This window comes from Aquarana catesbeiana, linkage group LG01 (assembly GCF_042186555.1).
Source record: "Aquarana catesbeiana isolate 2022-GZ linkage group LG01, ASM4218655v1, whole genome shotgun sequence".
Taxonomy (NCBI): domain Eukaryota; kingdom Metazoa; phylum Chordata; class Amphibia; order Anura; family Ranidae; genus Aquarana; species Aquarana catesbeiana.
In genome coordinates, this window is record NC_133324.1 from 611,345,126 (window position 1) to 611,360,347 (window position 15,222).

The 15,222-nt window shown below is 42.0% G+C and overlaps 1 protein-coding gene across 10 annotated transcripts in view; it reads right to left on the bottom strand.

Moving 5' to 3' along the window:
• Positions 1-15,222, bottom strand: part of MAST3 (microtubule associated serine/threonine kinase 3) — a 368,908-nt gene that overhangs the window by 37,857 nt on the left and 315,829 nt on the right. For all 10 annotated transcript variants that reach the window (XM_073599652.1, XM_073599643.1, XM_073599608.1 and 7 more), the window contains 4 exons: positions 11,675-11,776; positions 10,732-10,854; positions 1,087-1,199; positions 751-899 (listed from right to left, as the gene is read on the bottom strand). In XM_073599652.1, the coding sequence (XP_073455753.1) occupies positions 751-899; positions 1,087-1,199; positions 10,732-10,854; positions 11,675-11,776 (487 nt within the window). The remainder of the gene's footprint in view (positions 1-750; positions 900-1,086; positions 1,200-10,731; positions 10,855-11,674; positions 11,777-15,222) is intronic.

The following is a 15,222-nucleotide window of genomic DNA, read 5'->3' on the forward strand; positions in this document are numbered from 1 at the left end:
TTTTGCTTTGGGGGCGATGAATAGGTTAAAATAGAAACCTTCAAACCTCCTTTTCAGGGACAATGGCTATGAGCCAGAGATTATTGGATATGTACCGTATTTTTCACTCCATAAGACGCACCTAGGTTTTAGAGGAGGTAAACAAGAAAAAAAAAAATATTCTGAACCAAATAGTGTATTAATATATTTACCAGTGCCCATGAAATGCAGCCTGACCACTGCCATAGAAAATGCAGCCTGACCACTGCCATAGAAAATGCAGCCTGACCACTGCCATAGAAAATGCAGCCTGACCACTGCCATAGAAAATGCAGCCTGACCATTGCTCGGGCTGCCCTGTCTTCTATCTCAGCAGGTCCCAGCCAGGAGATCGCCCGATGCTCGCGGGGGCCTGGGATGTCTGTCTTCCGGTCTAGCATGGTGACGGCGGCGGGGGGAGGTGCCTGGCGTATATTCGCTCCATAAAACGCAGAGACATTTTCCCTCATATTTTTTGGGGGAAAAAAAGTGCGTCTTATGGTACGAAAAATACGTTAGTTTCATCACAGGAAGTGTCAGGTTTCACACTACAGAGGGAATGCATTAATCTGCGCAGTGCAATGCCACATGCCTCATGTTTCAACACAAATCAAAACTGTCAACACAGGAGCAGTGTGCATACAGGGCAACACGACACCATAAAAATGTACATCCATGCAAGTGAAAAACACAAGGGGAAGGTAGGAATTTTAGATTTCTTATGTAAATTACCTCGTCTCAGTGTGTAGTTGATTGTTTTCATCTTCTCTTGACATGACTCTGTCCCATTTCTCTCCTTCTTTTTCATCACTATGACTTCTTTCAGTCGATGAGAAGCTGAGACTGAGTTGTGTCGCAAGATGCTCTGTGCTGCTATAAACCTACAAGTTTAAGAATTAAGATTTTAAAACAAAATTAACTATTGCCCCACTCCAGCTAGAAATTCTATACTCATTGCGCTTCCACCTGTACACATGCTACTATGGCACACTACAGTCATCACAAACAACTGTATCATTCTGTATAAGAGGACTTTTGTACAATGAGGGACATTACTGCTAAAAGTACCTTGCTGAATCGATGAGAACAAGAAGAAAATTGCCTAATTTCCACAGAGGGCTCCTCATCATTTGTTTCATCATCTTCTTCAGAGGCCAGATGATGATACCGTTCAGAGCGTGCTGAAATCAAAGCAAGAGAATATAATTTAAAAAACACATGCTGGTACCATGTACAGAGACAATGCAGTCAATTTACCATAGAAGTAGAGGATGTCAACTTGAAAATAAATGTTTGCTTTGTGCTGGGAGAAGAGACATGGTAGAAAGGTAGTGGGGGTTCAGGCATGGTGATGAGAGAGAGAGTGTGTGTGTGTGTATTTGGGGGGGGGCATATACAGACATAGTAGTGAGAGCATGGGGGAGTTGTGGTGGTGGGAAAAGGTGGGGTGCTACTGTTGCAAGGGCCTTCCAGGAGAGGAGAAGCAGTAGAAGTTTTGGGGCCTAGGGCTGAGTGTTAGACCCCTTTCACACTGAAGGCGTTTTTCAGGCATTTTAGCGCTAAAAGGTCATTTAAGCCTGTAAAGCACCTGAAAAACGCCTCCCATGCCATGGGTGCTTTCACACTTGGGCCGTGCGCCTAAGGACGTTAGAAAAAGTCCTGCAAGCAACATCTTTGGGGCGGTTTATACACCACTTCCAAAACGCCCTGCCCGTTGCAATGAATTCAACATGGGCGCTTTTAACCCTTTCTTCGGCTGCTAACGGGGGTTAAAAGCACCTCGCTAGTGGCTGAAAAGTGCCACTAAAACTAGGGTAAAGCGCTGCTAAACATAGTGGCGCTTTACCTCTAACGTGGCCGCGCTACAGTGTGAATGGGGTCTTAAAGGAATAAGGAGGGCAGTGAGGATTTTTTTAATCAACTTCTATTGCAGGTACATGTTGGAAAATATTCTGACAATCAGCCAACATATGTTGCAGCCACTGAGCAGTGTATTCAGGCAGGGGAAATGCCTCCACACATCACACACACACAGTGAGCATAGTAAGAAAAGAAAACAGCAATCAACACACATTACTCAGTGTTCTCAACATCAGTTTTTTTTTTTTTTTATATCATACTGTAGAGTATAAGATTTCCTATCATTTGAGCCCAGTCTTGCCACACAGAGTTAATCCATCTCTGAGCAATCCTCTTATTGTTCAGTGAGAGAAATCTTGACAAACTGAGAAAAACTTTGTCAAATCCTCCCCCTTGCTGTGAGTGACAGCCTAAGACACAGGCATTATTTTTTAATTCCCACCCCCACTCCTTTCTTCAGCAGCTCTGCAAGGATTGGCTGTTCCACACCTCAGCATGATTTGGCATGCTGAAGTCATGTGGTTACTTTCCTGTCTTTTCACTGGATGTTAGAGATTATAGCAGAAGTTCAGTTAGAAATACACAAGAGAAAATGCATATTGACAAGGGGAGTGTAGAGGTGGGCAGGGAGTCTACTGACATCATGACTCCACCCACCGAGCTCCAGACAACAGACCCACCCACAGAATATGCAGTTTTTCGGCTCTCATAACAGACAGAGGGGAGACATTTGACAGGTAAAGATACATGCAGGAGGCATGTATATCCTTATAGATAACCCCTATGGCTGTAGTTTAGAAAGGATGACATTGGGTTTACATCCACTTTAAAGATTTTTTTTATTACAGGTACTTATATGGCGCCGTCAATTTACGCAGCGCAGATCAGGAGAAGCAAAACATCTCCACATGCACTGCACTGACAGAGCTTTTCCACTGTATCGCAAGGCATACCTCACCTACACATTTGCAGTCTGTATACAAGCCCTTCTGAGCACTGCTGTCACTGTGGATGGTATATATAGGAGTCAGGCTGCAAAGCACACACAATGCAGTCACCTTCTCTCCCGTCACCACTGTGCACATTGTGTATAAAAATCCTGTGTGCTGTCACTGAATGGAGGGTAGAGGATCAAAGCTGCACACAATACAATCTCCTCCTTGACGTCTCCTCAAACTACTGTGCCATGTCACTGAATGAAGGTAGAAGACCTAGGCTGCACAGAAGAGACAATGAAGCCACTTCCTCTCCCTCCATCTACAGCTGATATGCTGTAGTTACTTTGTACACGTCTGGTTCAGTCTGCATTCCTTGTGCCTTCAGCTATTTGCCTCATGCCTGTGCTGATACAGTGACATCATTAGTAGGTGTAAAAAAAAAAAAAAAAAAAAAAAAAAACACCACACTTAAGGAGGGGTTGAGGAGACCAGTTCCCTCAACAGAAGGTTAGCTTCATGTTTGTGTGTTCACGGCTGAATTAATCCAAATCCATTAAAGGCTACAGGGGGAACCTGGACAAGAAAAACTAGGAAACTTCTGCTATAAAAATAGGATTTTTTTAAAACAGCTTACCTGTAAAATCCTTTTCTTTCGATGGACATCACGAGACACAGAGCCACAGTAATTACTGATGGGTTATATAGGGTATCACTGGTGATTGGACACTGGCACACCCTATCAGAAAGTTCAACCCCCTATATAATCCCTCCCCTTGCAGGGATACCTCAGTTTTGTAGCCAAGCAATATAAGTGTATTAGAAGAGGGGCGGGACCTCTGTGTCCCGTGATGTCCATCGAAAGAAAAGGATTTTACAGGTAAGCGGTTTTAAAAAATCCTATTTTCTTTCTCGAACATCACGGGACACAGAGCCACAGTAATTACTGATGGGATGTCCCAGAGCAATGCTATCTGAAGGAGGGGGGACCACGACCAAGTAGGGTGCAATCAGACCCGAGGACCCTGTACCGCTGCCTGCAGCACACTACGCCCAAAGGCGATATCCTCAATGCCTTCTCACATCCACCTGATAGAATCTGTTGAATGTATGGACTGAAGACCAGGTTGCGGCCTTACAGATTTGAGCCATAGAGGCCTGGTGATGCAATGCCCAAGAAGCACCAATAGCCCTTGTGGAATGTGCCCTGATCTGAAACGGAGGAATCTTCGGTTTCAAACCATAAGCTTGAATAATCAATTGTCGAATCCATTTAGAAATGGTAGCTTTTGACGCTGCCTGTCCTCTATTGGGAACCTCTGGCAGCACGAACAAAACATCAGTTTTGCGAATCTGAGCAGTTGCCTCGAGATAGGCCTTGACTGCTCTTACTACATCCAACGAATGTAGTGATCTCTCTTCCGGAGAACAGGGATCTGGAAAAAAGGAAGGCAGAACAATGTCTTGGTTTAAATGAAAATCAGAAACCACCTTTGCTAAAAAAAAAAACTAGGATGAGGGCGCAATACCACTCTATCCTTGTGTATCAAATAAGGCTCCTTACAGGAAAGGGCTGCTAATTCTGAAACTCTTCTAGCAGAAGAGATGGCTACCAGAAAAATTAACTTCCTAAAGGCTGTTTCTGTAACACAGCCAGGACCAAGTCCCAGGGGTTTAGGGGTGCCCTAACCGGAGGATTAAGACGCGTCACCCCCTGTATAAAGTTTCGGACCAAAGAATGCGAAGCAAGTGGCCATTGAAATAATACTGATAAGGCCGAGACCTGGCCCTTGATGGTACTCAAGGCCAGCTTCATCTCTAAACCCAATTGCAGAAAATCAAGAATTCTACCTATCACATATCTTCTGGGATGCCAACCCCTGGATTCACACCAGGCCACATAAGCTTTCCAGACTGTATGATAAATCATTCTGGAAGCTGGTTTCCTTGCATTGATCAAGGTAGATATTACAGGACCTGAAAGCCCACAACTCTTCAGAACGTGGGTCTCAATAGCCAAACCGTCAAATTTAGCGTTTGTAAGGCAGGATGGAACACTGGACCTTGAGATAACAGGTCTGGGCGTCGCGGTAGGGTCCACGGGGAACCCACTGTCATCCTTACTATCCTTTCCGCATACCACGTCCTTCTGGGCCAAGCGGGGGCCACCAGAAGTACTGACTTCCTTTCCTGCCTGATCCTGCGAAGAAGTCGCGGCAGTAGCAGAATAGGTGGGAATGCATAAATCAGTGAGAACCGATGCCACGGAGTCACCAACGCATCCGTCCCGCATGCAAGAGGATCTTTCGTCCTTGCCACAAATCTGTCTATCTTTTTGTTGAATCAGGATGCAAAGAGATCTACATCTGGAACTCCCCATCTTTGGCATATGGCCCAAAAGAAGTCGGGATGTAGAGACCATTCCCCTGGAAGTAACTGCTGGCGACTTAGATAGTCCGCCTGCCAGTTCTCTATCCCTGGAATGAAAACTGCCGATATGCATGGCACATGCATCTCTGCCCAGACTAAGATCTGGTTCACCTCCTTTTGAGCAGCTCGGCTCCGGGTGCCTCCCTGATGATTGACATAGGCCACTGCTGTGGCTTTGTCGGACTGGATCCTGACCGGGCAACCCTGTAGCCTGATAGTCCAGGCTTTTAGGGATAGATATACCGCCCGGATCTCCAGAATGTTGATGGGTAAGGTCCTCTCTGTCTTGGACCATACCCCCTGAACCGCAGACTGTTCCAGAACTGCTCCCCAACCTGACAGACTGGCATCTGTTACCACCGTCCAGGTAACCAGTAGAAAGGATTTCCCCTTCTGCAGGTTTTCAGGTATGAGCCACCAATTGAGGCTCTGACGCACCGCATTCGACAGGTGCATCGGAAAGTCTAACGCCTGAACCTTCTTGTTCCAGGCCGACAGAATACTGTGTTGCAGTAGTCTTGAATGGAACTGAGCATAAGGAACCGCTTCGAATGCAGACACCATCTTCCCTAGCAGCCTCATACAAAGGCGAACAGAAGGACCCTTCTTGGTCCTGACTGCCAGAATCAGCTCCCTTAAAGCAGTGTTTTTTGCCTGAGAGAAATACTTTCTCCTGGCTTGTATCTATGATCAGACCTAAATACTCCAGTCTTCTTACTGGTCTTAGGAAAGATTTTTCTAGGTTGAGGATCCAACCTAGGTGTTCCGGATACTTGACTATGGTTCTCAAGTTCCCGTTCAAGGCGGCTACCGACCGGTCTATCAGTAGCAGGTCGTCTAGGTATGCTATAACAGCTATACCTTGAGCCCTTAATCTGGCCAGAGCAGGGGCCAAGACCTTTGTGAACACTCGAGGTGCAGTGGCTATCCCAAAAGGCAGAGCCACAAACTGGAAATGGCGCCCTTCTATCTCGAAGCGCAGAAACTTCTGATGAGCAGGAAAAATAGGCACATGCAGATATGCATTTCTGATGTCTATCGATGCCAGAAATTCTCCACCCTGCAGGGTGGAGACTACTGTCCGAATTGATTCCATGTGGAAGGACTGAATCCTTAGGAATCGGTTCAGATCCCTTAAATCCAGAATGGGTCTGACATCCCCATTTGGTTTTTGGACTGTAAAAAGGTTGGAATAGAAGCCCAATCCCTGGTCTTTTGCAGGAACCATAGTGATAAAAATGTGAAAAAACAAAAGCACTGTGATGGTTATTAAAAAAAAACAAAAAAACCAAAGTGAAACTAATCATATATATGAGAAAGTCTGCTCTCAATATAAGGTGCTCAATATCCCTTCATAAAAAAGTATAAAATAATAATTGAAGCGCTTCACTCAATGATCAGTAAAAATTATAAAATATACAATGCATTACTGTGCATCCCGCACATAAAATCCACATCAGTGTAAAAATTACTCCTATTCCAAGTGTTACAAAAAGCTCATAAACCTATAAATACTATATCCAAAATAAATGTGATCTTGCAAAAAATAAAGTCTATAGCGTGTATATACACAAGAACAATCGTCCATTATAGCAATATAAATAAACAAGTGTTGATAAATAATTAATGATGTGATTAAATAGGGAGAAAGACAATAAAGAACTTATTTGGTAGAGATATATAAGTAGTCCCAATGGTTGTGGTTCTTTGATTGCTTAATTGGGGTGTCTGCTCGTCATTTTTAAACTCTTCCATCCACCTCCATTTTCATCAAATACAGCTTACCACACCGTTGGATGTATGTAAATCAAAGAATAAACAAGAAAAAAATCATTGCGCAGTGAACTCCATATAGTACACCAGCAAAACACACTCAGAGATTCACTCAAGTGCACCCAGTATTAGAAAAGCAGATTCATATGCTTTTCTAATACTGGGTGCACGTGAGTGAATCTCTGAGTGTGTTTTGCTGGTGTACTATATGGAGTTCATTGCGCAATGATTTTTTTCTTGTTTATTCTTTGATTTACATACATCCAACGGTGTGGTAAGCTGTATTTGATGAAAATGGAGGTGGATGGAAGAGTTTAAAAATGACAAGCAGACACCCCAATTAAGCAATCAAAGAACCACAACCATTGGGACTACTTATATATCTCTACCAAATAAGTTCTTTATGGTCTTTCTCCCTATTTAATCACATCATTAATTATTTATTAACACTTGTTTATGTATTTATTTATATTGCTATAATGGACGATTGTTCTTGTATATACACGCTATAGACTTTATTTATTTATTTTTTGCAAGATCACGTTTATTTTGGATATAGTATTTATAGGTTTATGAGCTTTTTGTAACACTTGGAATAGGAGTAATTTTTACACTGATGTGGATTTTATGTGCGGGATGCACAGTAATGCATTGTATATTTTATAATTTTTACTGATCATTGAGTGAAGCGCTTCAATTATTATTTTATACACTTTTGCGGGAAACATCATCTTTTGTTCCTGGGGCTGACTCTTGTTTTTGAACCCAGACGGAGGAGGCCGTCGAGACTGCCTGGAGGCTGAAGCCCCTGGCGCTGGGGAAAGAGTCCGTTTGAAAGAGGGACGCTTACTCTTCTTCTTGACAGGTAAGAGTACTTTTCCCACCAGAGATTTTCTTGATATAGTCATCCAAGTCTTCTCCAAACAACCTTGCACCACGAAACGGAAACCCAGCCAGCAGCTTCTTGCATGGTGCTTCGGCTGACCAATTTTTCAACCATAGGATTCTACGTATATGCACCAACCCCAGTGAAAGACGAGAGGTTTGCACGATAGAATCTCTGATAGCGTCAACAACGTAACATAAGGCCGCAGGAAGGTTAGCCAACCCCTGGGCCTGCTGTTCAGGTAATACTTTGATAACCTGCTTAACATGGTCTCTTAAGTATTGACAGACTCCAATCGCTGCAACTGCAGGTTGAGACACTGAACCTGCCAAGGAGAAAACATCCTTCAATAGGGATTCCATCTTTTTATCTACAGGATCCCTGAGCATCTGAGCATTGTCTACAGGACAAGTCAGACTATTATTTACAGAAGAAATGGCGGCATCAATGGCCGGTATTCCTCACATTTTAATAAACTTTTCTTCCATCGGATAAAGTGCTGAAAACTTTTTCGGCGGAAAAAAACGCGTCTGGGTGATCCCACTCAGAATAAATGAGCCTTTCAAGTAAACTATGAACAGGAAAAGCATGTGCTGTTTGAGGAGGCTTCAGAGACCCCAAAGAAGAAGAGGGTTCTTTAACTGATTCAGATACGGGCAACTTAAATGTGGAGCAGACCAATCCAGTAAGGATCTGTACTAAGACTTTCTCCTCCTGAGAAGTCGCAGAAGGTCCCTCTCCACCTGATTCCTCTGAAGAGGAATCATCTGTCCCATCCTGATCCTCTGCAAGAGATTCGTCTCCCTTATCCCAGGACTCCTCTTCCTGAGGGTCTTGGGAAACAGAGGAAGGCCTAGTGCTTTTTCTTCCACTGAGTGAAGATGTAATCATGGCCATTAATCTTTCCTCTAAACCACTAATGGTTGAGGAAAAAACCTCCTGTGTAATGTATACAGGGGCTGAAGTTCCGGAGGCAGGTATAGCCCCTGACTCCAATGGCTCCCCCTGGCTAGCCGTCCCTGGCCCCTCGGGGGGAGGATGCTGCAGAAAGGGGGTCCTCAGAACCCGACCGAGATCCCCTAGAGTCTTTGGTTCTTGGGGTGTTTGAACCTCTTCTACCCATAGTGCAAAGCAACAAGGTGGAGGTATCACAAAATGAACACTGACTGCTGAGTGATGTAGTCCGGCTAAAAGCCCTGCTACCAAATGCCCAGTCTGGTGTTACCTTAGTAAATGCTGCCTAGGAGAATGCCTGTGTCCCACCTTACATGCGACCTGTCAGCTCTGTGTCCCTCCAAAGGCTGTGTGCACCTGTACAGAGTGCTTTTAAATAGCCTGCAGCTGGCCTGAGTGGGCGTCTAAGCACCTGTGCTGGCTTGCCCCAGTATAGTATATGGGATATTCCCCCTGGAGCTCAGTGCAGGACATCTTTACACATCCATCACCCAAGACACTGGCGTAAAAACTGAGGTATCCCTGCAAGGGGAAGGATTATATAGGGGGTTGAACTTTGATAGGGTGTGCCAGTGTCCAATCACCAGTGATACCCTATATAACCCATCAGTAATTACTGTGGCTCTGTGTCCCGTGATGTTCGAGAAAGAAATTTTAATGCTGCACTAACATTTTTTTTCTGCTGCTACAGTGGTTTTAATACAGTGTTTCTTCTACCATAGGGCAGAATGCAATCAAGTTCTCCTTGCTAGAGAGCTATGGTATACCAAACTACCAAAAACAAAAAAAAAACAAAACATATATGCTTAGTGGAAATGTACAGATCAGTGTCAAAATAAAAATATACTGTATTCGATTTCTTGCTGCAATGGTACTATTTACTAGGGATATACTATTTACCAGCCCTAACTATGATCAAAAAATGGAAAACTTTAAAGTAGACAAAAAACATGCAGTGCATGCAAGATCTAAGAATATTTCTACAAGAAAAATGACCCGAGAGCCCACAAATTTACACATGAATGTAGGCCTCGACTTAAAACATCCTACTTTCCAACAACTATTTCTCCAAAGCCAGCCAAAAACACCAAACTTATTTGCAAACACCTAAATATTTTAGAGTCAAGGGCACCATACATTTTAACAGTAAAAAGGTAAAAATATGTAACCATTGCAAAAGTACTTTAACAGGAGTCTAGGAATGATAGCAGAAATTACTACTAGTCAAAACAACTTGTATGTGCACCATGTACATGTTAACATCACAAACCCTCAATCGAATGGACTCTTATGCCGCGTACACACGGTCGGACTTTCAAACGGAAAATGTGTGATCGGAGCTTGTTGTCGGAAATTCCGACCGTGTGCAGGCCCCACTGGGCTTTTTCCATCGGAATTTCCGACACACAGTTTGAGAGCTGGATCTAAAGTTTTCTGACAACAAAATCCATTTGCGTAAATTCCGATCGTGTGTAGACAATTCCGAAGCACAAAGTGCCACGCATGCTCAGAATCAAGCAGAAGAGCAGCACTAGCTATTGAACTTAATTTTTCTCCGCTCGTTGTACGTGTTGTACGTCACCGCGTTCTTGACGTTCGGAATTTCCGACCAACTGTGTGTAACATGGCTTGCTAAAGGTGAGTTGCCGTGTTTAGAAGCGTTTGGCGTTTGAAATGCCTGTAAACTCAGCTTCTGAATGCTTTTTTTGCGTTACAAAAAATGCCTTCAAACTCAACTGCCTAGAAACGACTGTAAACGACCCTTTGTACATGGACATATAAGATAACAGAGGAGAGTTCAGGGGCAGTTGAAAAAAAAACTCCCAACTGCTCCTAAACATCCGTTTACCAGCAGCAGTGTACATGAGGCCTTACTGTCAAAATAGCTGGTATCATCTTCGGCATCTAACTGTGGAACAAACTCAGCCTTTTGCCTCAGGAGCCCATTCCAGTCCAAGGAATAAAAGAAGAGGTGATGCTTTACTTCGTGTGCCCCACCTAAGCATAGAAAAAAAAAAAAAAAAAAAACACATTTATCAAATCAATTATCTACAATTTAAAAAAATATATATGGATAACCTACTAGATATCAGTTAATTGCAGGCAAGACAAGTGTGAAACAAAAGTGAGAAAACAAATAAAGTATAAAATAGAGCTTTTTTTTGGTGGTATTTGATCATCTCTGCGTTTTTGTTTTTTTGTGCTATTAACAAAAAAAGACCAACAATTTAAAAAGAAAAACAAACATTTTTTTCCCCCAACTTTTTGTTATAAAAAATATCCATTTAAAAAAGTAAAAAAAAAATCATTTTTTTCATAAATTTAGGTCGATATGTATTCCGCTACATATTTTTGATTAAAAAAATTTCAATAAGTGTATATTGGTTCGTGCAAAAGTTATAGCGTCTACAAAATATGGGATAGGTTTATGGAATTTTTATATTTATTTTTACTAGTAATGGCGTCGATAAATGATTTTTAGCGGGACTGTGATATTGCCGCGGACAAATCGGACATCCAAGTGACTTTTTGGGGACCAGTGACACCAATACAGTAATCAGTTCTAAAAAAAAAAAAAAAAAAAAAAAAAAATGCACACTGGCAGGGAAGGGGTTAACACAAGGGGCTATGAATCATGAACGATCGGACATCGGGTCCCCTGGACCTGATTGGCTCCCGCTGTGTCCAATCACGCGCCCCAGACCAAGAAGTTTCCGATCACAAACGAGGTACGTGATCTGGCACAGAGTGGTCGCCTTGCCACAGTATATCTGTGTGGAGCGGTCCGCATGTGGTTAAATTCACAGCTACTGCTTACCTGTTCCTAGGCGCTCCAATGGATTCTGCCGCAACAGTCGTGTGATGAGGTCCTGAGCATCAGCTGGAAGAGCTTCTTCCCCTCCTGGCCAAACAATGTCATCTGGAAAAAAAAAAAAAAAAAGCAAGATGTCATCTTACTTAATTATAAGTTCTAAGCAAATTGCTAATTTAAGGCTGCATTACTTCCAAGTAATAATCTGAACAATGTCAAGATTTTAAATGATGCCTAAGCCGTCCGGGACTGATTGGCTGAGACAAAGCAGCGGCTGTCAAAGTCACCAAGCCAATCAGGGGAGAGAGGGGGCGGGGCAAGGGCTTTGTGTCTGAATGGACACACAGGGAGCTGTGTCTCCACTCCAGTGCCCCCATAGGAAGCTGCTGACTGTGGGGGCACTCGATAGGAGGAAAGGGCCAGGAGCAGCAAAGAGGGAAGAGGATCCGGGCTGCTCTGTGCAAAGCCAACTGCACAGAGGAGGCAAGTATAACATGTTTGTTATTTTTTTTCTTTTTTAAACGAGACTTTACAATCACTTTAAATATAAAAAGCGAATATATGTATGTATGTCCCAATTGTGTAAAGAAATCCACCACTGAGCTGATAAAAATCTTGTGTGATCCATTGGTTGCAATCTCCAGGTGCACCGTCACCTCAAGTTAGGAGGACTCTTACGGGAACCTTCGGACCCTATTACAGAGTCAAATTGGCATGTGGGTTAAAATGTTATCAATGGAGGATATATATAGAAGCTATCTCCAGAAGATCCTATATCATCTCCCAATCTCTGGGGGAAATCGGCTTATAGTGCCATCCATCCACTGGTCCCCAAATGGCAAAGTACGGAAACTCACATAGTGTGAAACTGTATAAAACTTTAATAGGAGTCAAAGATAAGTATACTATTCACAAGCTCTTAGTACAAAAATTCCATTCCCAGGAATCAATTCAAACACTTCCGGGTACAGATGAGCACGGTCACAAACATAGGCTCCTCCCTACGCGTTTTGTCAAAAAGGAAGTCATTGGGGGCACGAACGCCTCGCCATAAGTGTTTTGATTACTTCCTGGGAATGACAGGGTAGACTGGGGATTCATGATTGACACAATAGAGAAGGTGGTGATAGGCCCCAAAATGGCCCAGTGGATTAAAACTCTGTATAAATCACCCTACTGCATTAGTGAAGGTCAACAGGAGTCTCTTCACCCTTTGAAATGTTCAATGGAATGAGACAAGGATGTCTACTCTCACCCCTCCTGTTTGTCGTTGGAACAGTTACTGGCTACCATACGAAATAGCATAGACATAGGAAGGGTAAAGATTGGACAGGAGGAACATAAAGTAGCGGCATATGTTGATGATGTCCTGTTTTATATATCCAACCCTAGAACAACATTACCAAATTTCATGAAAGAGCTTAAAAAGTACGGAGAATTTACTAACCTGAAGATTAACCCTGTTAAGTCGGAAATCTAAGTATGAAAAGCGCTGCGTAAACTGTTGGCGCTATATAAATCCTGTTTAATAATAAAAATAATAATAATAATAATAATAAATAAGGAAGAAGTGACAGCCCTAAAAAGAGAGTTCCCATTTACATGGGGGGAAAAAAAAAAAGATCTAAAATACCAGGGGGTAAAATTAACATACTCATTAGGGAATCTATACAAAGCAAACTATATCCCATTACCTAATGAAATAAACACAAATAAAAAAAATATCAACACGACTACTCTCATGGGTAGGAAGCATAAATATGATAAAGATGGCTATACTCCCAAAAATCCTGTAAAAATTTCAGATGATGCCAATTGCACTTCCACAGATATTTTTTAAAACATTAAAAAGAATGATTCTTAAGTTTATTTGGCATAAAAAGAAACCTAGAATTCAGTTCTCAATAATAAGTAAAAGTAAAGCACATGAGGGATTAGCTGCACCAGACATTAAAAGATATTACAATGCAGTAATATTGGCACGAATGATAGCATGGACAAGGAGTGATAAAAGATGGGTGAAAATGGAAAATACACTAAGTAGAGCACAATTAGTAAGAATATTTGAACACCACGAAAATATAGAACGCTTAGTGAGGATACACATGAATTGACTAGGAATGTTTTTAAAATAGGGATATAATTTACAGACAGGTAAAATGGGAATATAACTCACCATTAATCTCACTAGGGGGGACATTTTTTTTTCTACCTGGTAATGGGACACATTATGGAAATTGGGTAAAAAATGCACAGTTAAACATTATAAAAAAATAAAAAATAAAAAAAAAGGGGAAATCCAACCATATCACGAACTAAAGCACATTAGAAAGGTGATATTGGATGAATAGTGGTATTTGCAGTTAAAACATTTAATGGGAAGTCTGCTGCAACCATAGATGGGGATTATCAGAACCCAATAGAACAACTATGTAGCCTATCAGGAAAAAAAAGAAACATGGGGTTTCTCACACTTATAGGGCCCCCACGCAATTGGAAGGACTGGGAACACCTCCATTCATCGAAAAATGTGAAAAGGAACTAGGGTCACGATTAAAAGAGCAACAAATAAGTAAAATACTAGGGGCTGTACATGGTTTTGCTGTGGATATAAATACAATAGAAACAAACTATATATGTTTGGCAAGATAGTACATGACACCAGATAAAAGTACAGAAATATCCACCAGGGAAATCCCACCTGTGTTGGAGAGGGTGTAATTAAAAAGGCACTAAGTCCCACATATGGTGGGAGTGCCCAAAGATATGGAAACACTGGCACGAGATACAACAGTATGTCAGGGAGATTATGGGGTTAGAGATTCCCGTTGACTCATGGTTTTGTTTATTCCACAATGTAAATATTACAAAATAACAAATACAAGCATAAAAATTATGCCATATTTGATAAACGCAGCAAAGGGGGGTTTATACCAGGCAGAAAGATGTGCCAGTATATGGGAAAAGTGAATAGAATTTAAGAAAACCAGGAATTATGCTGAGGGGTTGGTAGAGTAGAGGGGGAAGGGAAGAAGAAGAGGGAGGTGGGAAATGGGGATAATGGGGGAATGTATATTTTTTGGTGAATGTGTTATGTGAATTATATATCTTTTATATAGAAACTCAAACTCTAAATAAATTAAAAAAATTCCTGGGAATGGCATTTTGTACTATGCGCTTATCTATTTTAATCTTGTGAGTAGAAGATTTATTTTTGACTCCTATTAAAGATTTATACAGTTTTACACTATGAGTTTCCCTACTTTGCTTTTATGATACAGTGAACCAGGGTACCAGTGGATGGCACTATAAGCTGATTTATACTGGAGGTTGGGAGACATCACAGGATCTCCAGGAGATTGCTTCTATATAGATCCTCCATTGAAGAAATTTTAACCCACATGCCTTTTTGACTCTGTATTAGGGTCCAAAGGTTCTGTTAAGAGTCCTCTTAACTTGAGGTGAAGGTGCACCTGGGGATTGCAAGCAGTGGCTCACACATTTTTATCAGCACAGTGGTGGATTTCTTTACACAGTTGAGACACACACACACA